This window comes from Hoplias malabaricus, chromosome 10 (genome assembly GCF_029633855.1).
Source record: "Hoplias malabaricus isolate fHopMal1 chromosome 10, fHopMal1.hap1, whole genome shotgun sequence".
Taxonomy (NCBI): Eukaryota; Metazoa; Chordata; class Actinopteri; order Characiformes; family Erythrinidae; genus Hoplias; species Hoplias malabaricus.
In genome coordinates, this window is record NC_089809.1 from 29,968,289 (window position 1) to 29,977,834 (window position 9,546).

General features: G+C 38.1%; 1 protein-coding gene across 1 annotated transcript; it reads right to left on the reverse strand.

Moving 5' to 3' along the window:
- Window positions 1-463: 463 nt before the first annotated feature.
- Window positions 464-7,314, reverse strand: preb (prolactin regulatory element binding). The gene is made up of 11 exons (XM_066682390.1): window positions 7,187-7,314; window positions 6,940-7,047; window positions 5,350-5,523; window positions 4,910-5,105; window positions 4,457-4,683; window positions 4,285-4,365; window positions 4,026-4,153; window positions 3,528-3,701; window positions 3,366-3,438; window positions 3,106-3,265; window positions 464-2,496 (listed from the first exon to the last, which is right to left on the reverse strand). The coding sequence occupies exons 3-11, from the start codon at window positions 5,482-5,484 to the stop codon at window positions 2,402-2,404; spliced, it is 1,269 nt and encodes a 422-aa protein (XP_066538487.1). The 5' UTR covers window positions 5,485-5,523; window positions 6,940-7,047; window positions 7,187-7,314; the 3' UTR covers window positions 464-2,401.
- Window positions 7,315-9,546: the final 2,232 nt, after the last annotated feature.

The window sequence follows — 9,546 nt, forward strand, 5'->3', positions numbered from 1 at the left end:
TTAGGCTCAGACTGGCTTTCTTGTTTGTCGTTGTTTGCTTCCTTGGCTGCTGGAGGTCACATAGACTCTAACACACTTTACTACACTGTACACAATTGTACTATACTGTGCTACAGCACTGGTCAACATTCAGGGCGCACAACTCCTAGCGGCTAGGTAGGTGAACTACAGCAACACAGACAGGCACTCTGGTGAAATTGAGAAGTGCATCATTTAGTGCAATTAGAAGTTGCACTAGTTGTTGGAATTTCATTAACAGTGCTTAATAATTGAAAATATTCAGGCACAAATCTTCTCACATATAAATTAAGGGGTAATACTGACAACAGAATAAAGGATAAAGGAAATGAAAAAAAAATAATAATAAAAAACAAAGGGACGATTGTCCTAGTGTATTTTATGTTAAATATATATATATATATATATATATATATATATATAAATGCAGTAAAGCATCAAGTGTATTTTGGTCATTAAACAAAGAGTACTATAAATGTTTCTGTTTTCACTAACATTTCACATATTGTCCCAGTATTCCTAGTTAACAATCATTTAAGGGACAGTGAGATGATATGAAGCTGTTCTAATTGGATGAATAATCTTCTCTTCCTCTGCCCTCTATGAGCACACAGCTGCTGTGAGTGCTCTTCACTTGTGTGGGCAGACGTTATCAGTGTGATTTCCTGCAGGGGCAGAAGTCTGTAGATTTTGGCCAGCAGCCTTCTGTCCTTCACTGAGACACTTCATTAATATTCATCAGCTCTGCGGCCCTGACGAATCAAAGCGGACACGGAGAAATGGGTGGTTGGGGGGACAAGAATCGCACTGCAGCTGAGGTACACACAGTGCAGTTCTGGAAAGACCCAGCATTTAATAAACTCAATTCACTGGTAATTAATAATCCTTCAGAGTTAAATCCTGGTAGTTAAGATTTTCATGGCCAAAACACATCAATCAAATCAAGACTAACAGGAAAGGTTGGTTCATGTGTTTTTCCTATGTTTGATTGCTGGGAGAGTGAGTTCACTTTTGTGTTTCATTTGGGCTTGGCTTGTTTTCTGGAAATTCTGCAAGTGGTATTGTGCAGGTACATTTTTCGCCTTTAAAATCCAGTTGTGTAAGCTTTCATTATAGAACTGTGAAAATAAAAAAAAACATAATATAAATCATGGAAATTAAATTAAAACTTAACCAAATTTAACCAACTTAACAAAATGTGTCTTAACTACATGTCCTGAATATGTCCCCCTTGAGGGTACCACAACAGTGATTGTGTTTCTGAGGGTGGTACAGACATCAGAATTTTATATCTGTGTTTTCTGGCCTTGGTGTCCACTTTGTTCACATCACACAGCATTTTTGTTTTCAGAACTGAACAGAGCAAAGTATCCCTTTAATTTGTATTATCTCCTTTTACATGGAACTCTGTTCATTGCTGCACAAAATAAAGGTTTTACTGTCCTCTAGTGGACAAAATCTGTGTGTCTAATACTACACAAGGTTTAAATGACTAAGGAGTCCTCCATCTATCAGATTAATTAATCAAAGCTATAAAATGAGTAAAATATGTTCATAGTACATTTCGGTAACTATAATTTATTCTTCATTATTTTTTGTGTGTGCCAGTTCTTACAAAGAATAATAAAATTATTTTAAAATAAACCTATATTTTTTTTGTTGCTGTTTAATTATAGAACATAGCTCATATATATTTTACAATATATTTTATGTTGATTTAAATTAGTTACTCAAATAAAATCCTTGTTTGAATGCATCACCTTCTTATGCATGCCTTGTGACTTGATAAACACAGAAGGATCTTTCCAATAGGTCAAGGAACATTGCAGTAACAGCGGCTGTTAAAAGACCCACACAGCACGATGTTGTTTTATAACTACATTTATACGTTCCATCTGTCTTAAATAACTAAAAATACTGATGGCCCTCTATGTGCATTATACAGATTTTACATTAAAGGCATTGCACAGAGTTTGTTGGACAAAGAGGTGACATCCATAGGAGCATCCTTAAAGAACAAAGAGGAATAATTTTTTTCCTCTTTTTCCAATCTGTCACACATGCAGCAACATGAAGATCAGAGAGATGGCGGAAAAAGCTCAGCATCAGGGTGTAAAAACATGGCTCAGTTACTAGGTAAAACCCTAGTTCTCCATCCATAAATGCATGCTCTAGAGATTATTTATTTTCAAAGAATAGATAAATACTGCTATCCCCATATCCTACATCAGAATCACCATCATTTGTAGTATTGTTCCAGCAGCTTCTAGTTGTTGTTCTAGTCATTTTGGTATACACAGTGAAAGATGAGGTGCTGCTGGAGAGTGGCATGGTGGTGGCGAGTTTGGGCTGGTTTCCACCCCCTCTCTGGTGGAGCTGAACACTAAATGAACCCTGGGAAGAGATGCTGCAGGAGCAGAATGACGCCCACCAGCAGCAGGCCACATAAGACCAGCACCAGCCATACTGGAACAGATCCTGGACACAGTAGAGATGAAAAAAACACTAAAACCTCATTGGCATCTTGATGATTACAAGAGTTTTCAAGAGGCAATGCCATTTACCTGGTTGTAATTGTGAGCAAAGGCAGAATACATGAATGTACAGACTCTTAACCATACTTCAAGTAATTCAAAATAAAAATTTCATGTTATTATAACTTTATTAGCTAAATCTCAGCAGATATTATGTGCCTAGAGAGGCAGGCCAGATAGTAACCAAGACATGAGTAATAATAGTAAATATTAAGGCGTGTCATCCTTAAGTTGTACACTGAATATCACTGCGGTAATGTGTATGATTCTTCATTGATCAAGTCAGTGTTGAATGTTGGTTTGGTTCATCAAAGATTGTTAGACTATAAATATCCAGGTAACTTTGACAATAGTTTAAATTAAAGTATGCATTCTTCCACTGTCTGTGACTGCTGGAACACACCCTGGAGGGAGTGCCAGCTTTGTGACAGTGACACTACCAGTTGGTCCACCGTGCCACCTTTAGTTTGAAATTCGCTGTGTAATCCATGTAGTCTGAAATGCTTTTAAAAGCACTCAAATAATACTCATCTAAACCATGTGAAATACTTACTCTGATTAGCCAGTGCATGCAGTTGACAGCGACTGTCCACAGCCACACTCAACATGGCCACTTCATTATCTCCCTTTAAAGGTTTGCTATTTGGTGCATCAGGCAGAAAAGCCAGGTCTGTCACCACAATGCCGTGAGATTCCTTTATGTAGTAGAGCCTCTGCAGAATCCAGGAAGGAAAAGGGAAAACATTAAAGAATTGTTGTTCTTTACCCATGTATGATAGATCAGTCAATTTCAAAACATGTCCAAGTAGTTACCTGCAGAGAGAAAGCAATGTGGATAGCTACTGACCCGGTGATTGTACCCAGGCCAAGAAATGTTCCAGAGTCACTTTTTAGGGTAAACACAAGAAAAAGAATTCACATTTCAAGAATACAGCACACAACATCTAATAAACTGGATATAGACTATGTACTCACCTCACACTCAAACAGGAGATCACTTCATTGCCACATGGTTTAGTAAGCAAGGGCAAAAAACTTTTCCCATCCCATTTGGTGAGGTAGCATGGCAGTGGTTTGCGCTCTCGTTTGTAGGGAATCTGGACCGTGTATAGCCTTAATGCGTCTTTTTGGTCCTCAACTTTACCAAACCTAAAAATAAACAAAAATACAACATTTAGAACAACACTAATGGAGGCTCAAAGGTTTTAACCAGTTTTTTTTTTTTTTGGACTGAACACAAAACTGTTAACTTTCAGGACACTAACAAGAAGGGGCTCCACCAACTGGCTACTCACTTCTAAATAAGTTCTGAGTGAATAGATATCCAGTTAAGGGATATTGATAGAAATAATAAATGGGATAAAATTAACTGTACAACTGAAAGACAGCAGAGGGATATTAGGTTGAAAAATAGAGCATCTTCTGTATGACCATGTGATTTACTGTGAGGGATAAAGATCTTTGGTAACTTACCGACAAGATTGATAACGATACATCTTCTCTGTAATGTGTGGCATGTTGTCGTGCCAGCATAAACTCATTGCCAGCTGATCACCACTCCACATATTACATGCGAAATCTCTGCCTACTGTCACTATGTGCTGAAAACCACAGAAATACATTGTGTTGCCTACCTGCATCTTTTGCATCAAACTACTACAAGGCATATAGTTATTATTGTTTATGAATGGCGCAGTATCTGCACATATTCCATCTATTACCATATCAATACCTTGTTATCAGGGCTGATGTCTAAATCCTCTATTTCATCTTTGTGAGCTTTGAAGTTCAATCTCTCCTTCAAGGAGGGATACTGAAAGAAGAGTGAAAGGAACAGTGTTAATATGCAGCTGTGAGAGCAGCAATCAGCTGAAGTGACAGAGGGCTTGTCTAAGCATGCTCACCTCCCACGCTCGCAGATAACCATCAGCCCCTCCCGTCAGCAGGAGCTTAAGGTCAGAGCTGAAACGAACACACTTCTGCACCGGGTCCTGAGGGCTGAGGTCTGACTGCACCACTCCAACATGCTCAACCAGGATCTGCATTGACTCATCCTTCATCTGAGGAACATCCCCACCTCCATTCTGGCCCTTGCCCCCTCGCCTCCTTGCGCCACCCTGCTCAACAGCACCTGTCAATTACGGAATCAAGACATTTTCTTGGAGATTTACCTCTTAAATTGTGCTACTATTAAAAATGCAGACTCATGTAGTCCTTGTGCATTTTCCACTCTATCATTTTTCGATTAAGAGATTTGTTCATGTAGATATGATATAGCCTATAGATTATTGACTCTCAGTTATTTTACACATATAAGCATACTCTCTTTTGTGGTTTAGAAGTTTATTTCTACTAACCATCCTTTGCAGAGGTTGATTTCCCAGCTTTAGGTGCACGTTGCTTGAAACGCATCAGGCTGCAATTGCCATCTTGTCCAGCAGCAATCACGTCTCCCCCCAGTGCCATGTTCATGGTGGCACATGTCCCAGTGTCATGGGAGTGCAGAAGAGTGGCGCTATGTTGGGTGCCAACCAGCTCTAAACTCAGGAAATGCTGTGACCAATTTTGAAAAACAAGAAAATTGTTAACACACAACTTACAATAAAAACCTGGGCATAAAAAGCAAGGTTTTCCATGGCAATCATTTGTAAGACTACACTGAAATATTGCAGTCATCCATTACAAATGAGGAATAACAGCACATCCACACAATATACTATTTTTAAATGTACTGTATGCACTGCACTGTACAAAATCAGATTCTTTGGCACAAAGAAAGTTTAATTCATATACTTGCCAGTCCATTTTTAATTCCTGTCTTGGAAGCTCCACCCCCTCCAGCAGTAAAAATTAGTCCTGTTTTGGGGTCAATTTTGACAGCATAGAGAGGGAAAGGGGCACGATACAAGTCTGGTACTTTTCGCCTGCCCATGCTTCCCTGTACTTACTGCACTTTCACAGCAAGCTTCTCCTTGAAAACAACAACGTAAAATACATTAACATACAAACAAAGTGAGTAAATCACCAATGATGCTGTCTAATTTTCTAAAGGTAAAATGTATATTTTGTAAATCATATGTTTTTCCCTTTAGGACATTCATATATTTCTCCTCCATAAATGTACTTTAATGATGCAGTATATTCAAAAACATTCCATTAGATCTATTTTTGTGAATTAGCTTACAGGGGCACTAAAGTCTGCGCATGGTTCCTATCACCACTGTGAATATTTGTGACTCTCTGGAACAAAGAATACCACATCAGGCTTCACTGAATTATGTTGTTTACATTATATTTTTCTTTTTTTCCATTTTTATTTTGAGCACCATCAAATGAAAAAATGATGATGTATTTATTAGAGTTTTTTAATAAGTCTGTTTGACTTGACTGGGGCAAAATGTAATTATAAAGTAGTTATTTTAGCAATGGCATCAGGAAAAAGTGTATCCTATGCCTGAGTAAATATATGTGAATACTGTATTCCAGACAATTTAAGGTCATGTTAAATACTAAGCCCTACTGCACTCACCAGGATTAGGAATGTGCAACATCTAGTGGCTAGGTAGTGAACTACAACAACAGACCAGCACTGTGATAAAATTACTTATTGCAACTTTAAACCGTGTAGGTGTCAAAATAATGGCTTTGGGATACTAGCAGTACATTGTGTATATTATAAAAAGCCTGTTATGTTCATCCATCTAACCTCTCCCTTTCTAAAAGGTAGCTAGTGCACTATGGTAGTAGAATCCATAGTTAAATAACATTTGCCCTCATTATGCAGGTAGGGAGTAGGGAGAGAGCCAGGATTTAAAGCATAAATTAATCTAGCCCACACTTTATACTGCAGTCTGTTTGGTCTCTTATTTTATCGATTCTATAAAGTCTTTCTACGTACAGCAATTCATCAATGAATACATTTATGTAGCTCCTCGCTCCTGGTATAATCAGCCTAATATTCCGTTGTCGAGTTTACGGTAGATAATAATAATAATGTATCCTAGCTAGCTAGTATGCTGGTTGCTAACTGGTCAATGGTAGCTTGCAGGAAACCCGCAACTGCACAAATTGTTTTATTTTATTATAAATACAACAAAAAATCTTATGTCACAACGTCCTCTTATGTTACTAAACCTCTAATGGGCCAGTGAGCTAGCTCCGTGCTTCTATTTAGCTGAACACTGTGAATGAGAGGGTAACCGGCTAGCTACCGTTAATCAGACAAAAACCTAGTGTTGGTTTCAGAGCTACTGTTCTCGGTTTATGCCTTCAGCGGACCTTCTCTGTAAAGTTTACAACCCACATAAGAAGCTGTTGTTTTTAAATACCCAAAACTATACTGTAGAAACGCAACAATGAAATAATCATAATTCAGACACTTCCTTACCTACACGTCAGCAGCTCCAATCCAGCGCAACTTCATCTGCTGTTAGTCCGGCCCAGTTTTTACCGTAATCCCTTCAAAACACCCGCAATACATCTGAAGCCAAACTGTCTGTAATAGCAGTGTCATATTATTTAATGTGTGTCGCAAATTTAAAAAGATTTTAGGACAGTGATAGCTTTATTCAACATTTTTAAATGCTCACATGAGTGTATGTTTAAATGGCTAATGCATAGTATGCAATATTTACCTCTGGGATTCAATTATTCATTCATCCATTTGGGTATCCACTTCATTCTGATCATTTGTCATTGTGGGTCCAGAGCCTACCTGGAAATCACTGGGTGCAAAGCAAGAACACACCCTGGACAGGGCACTATACACATCTCAATAAATTATCTTAATCATTAATTCATTTTCTGTAACTGCTTAATTCTGAGCAGGATTGCAGTGAATTTATACCATACCTGAAAATGTTATGTGCTAGGCAGGACACACCCTGGAAAAGTACACAAGTCCATCATAAACCATCACAAATGTACAACTGTTGGCAGATTTGTGTAGCCAGTTAACCTACCAACAATGTAAGAATCCCACACATACAAGGGACAAACACATCTAACTCCTAAAAGACAGTGACTCGAGGCAAGGCTCAAACCCATGGGCCCATCACCTTGAAACTAACTGGAGTGACACAATGATCTGCATATTTCTATGTAGTTTTGTGTTGTATGTTATTTTCTTTCTGTGAAATGTTCTAAAACACCAGATTATACACAGGCAATAACAGGGATAAACAAATAATCAAACGGCAACAAAACAAGAGATTTTTGAATTACTGAAATTACAACAAAATGGGCATATTTTTACAATAAACATAAAAACAATGCATACTGTTTACCCATGTGGTTTGTTTTTTTGTTTTTTTCTTTGTGTGTGTGTGTGTGTGTGCAATTTTGAATGTGACACATGAAGCTAACAGTCAATATCAACTGTCAGAAACACACATGCCTCCCTGTCTGTTTCCAATCCAAAATTCACATCAAACGCCAAATCAATAGTATACATATCGATGAACTGGAGCAAATCGCAGACCAGCAATCAGATTTATCAGTGATAAAATAAGCTTGGGGTTAGGTCATGATGTCACATTCATGGCTGAGTGTTTTCCAGAACTGCAGGGGAAGAATGATGCGATGTTGTTGTGTTGGATGCTTCATAAAGGGCAGCAGTCCGAACATTGATTACTAGGTCATTACAGGGTTTCAGTGGAATAATCAATATGAGCCTGGGGTGGTGTCAGTGGAAACATCCGGTCTTAGACGCTGTGTATTTATCTGTGTGCGTGTGATTTAATCAGCAATCACACATGACGTATGGACTGAACACAGAAACTGACATTCCTAACAGAACATTTCATCTGGCACAAGAGTCAAAACATCAACACTCCTGATACATTACTGAGGACAATGTAAAGTGCAGCATTTGGAGCAATTCTGGGTATTCCTTTTAAAATTCTAAATTCCTTTTTAATTCAGAAAGCATAAATAAAAGTATTTATGTAAGTTGAGATTACAGAACATTTGTATTATTAATTACAAGCAATGTTTTGAAGTAAATTTATTTGATCATATATCATGGACATCACCTGCATGTCACTCAATCTTCATTTTGATTCTAATTTTTTTTTTATATCCAGCTGCTTTAATGGGGGACATAAACCCAAAGATTCCAGAAGCAGCTCCCAAATGCAGACTCCAAAGTGTGACATTCAGCACTACTTTGTATTTACACTCAGTCTTCCTTGTTTGCAAATACACTTTGTATTTTTGGTGGCAACAGCCTTCACCTGTCCAAACACTACCACCATTGTTCCTGCAGGACGAGGTAGAAAATGAAAAGAGAACAGCAGAGAGACAGAAAAAGAAGACAGCGGGAGGAATAGGCTCTACATAAAGAAAGGAAGAACAACAGAATAAGAAAGTGACAGGATGAGATAACTGGGGATCAAATTTAAAAGTACATTAGTCAAGAGAAAAGAAGAGAAATACTCAAAGTGAAATAAAAAAAGGCAGAACACAAATGGATAGATAGATAGATAGATAGATAGATAGATAGATAGATAGATAGATAGATAGATAGATAGATAGATAGATAGATAGATAGATAGATAGATAGATTCTCCTCAAAGCAAGTCGTGTCGAGGAAGCTGACAGAACAGAAACTCCACCCTCAGACAGGACTCAACTAAAGCCTGGAACAATCTCACACGTCCATATTCTGTCCATCAGGCAGCAACCTGAATGACATCCAAATCCCCAGCTTTGCTTGACCAATCAGAAGATAAGCAAGACAACATCAGAATACATGTACATAAAAACAAACAGAGTAGAGGTGTACAGAAAGTCTAAGCCTCTGAAAACTCAGCCCAGGAGCTCAAACAGGAGAGAGCCAAGAGCAGTCAGAGAAAGTGTCAGGGTTAGGGTTATTGCAGAAATTACAGTGTGGAAGAAGTAAAGGACTAAAACTACACACAACGTCATTAGTTGGTACAGCACAGTTCAGAGAGAGAGAGAGAGAGAGAGAGAGAGAGAGAGACTTAGAACAGTA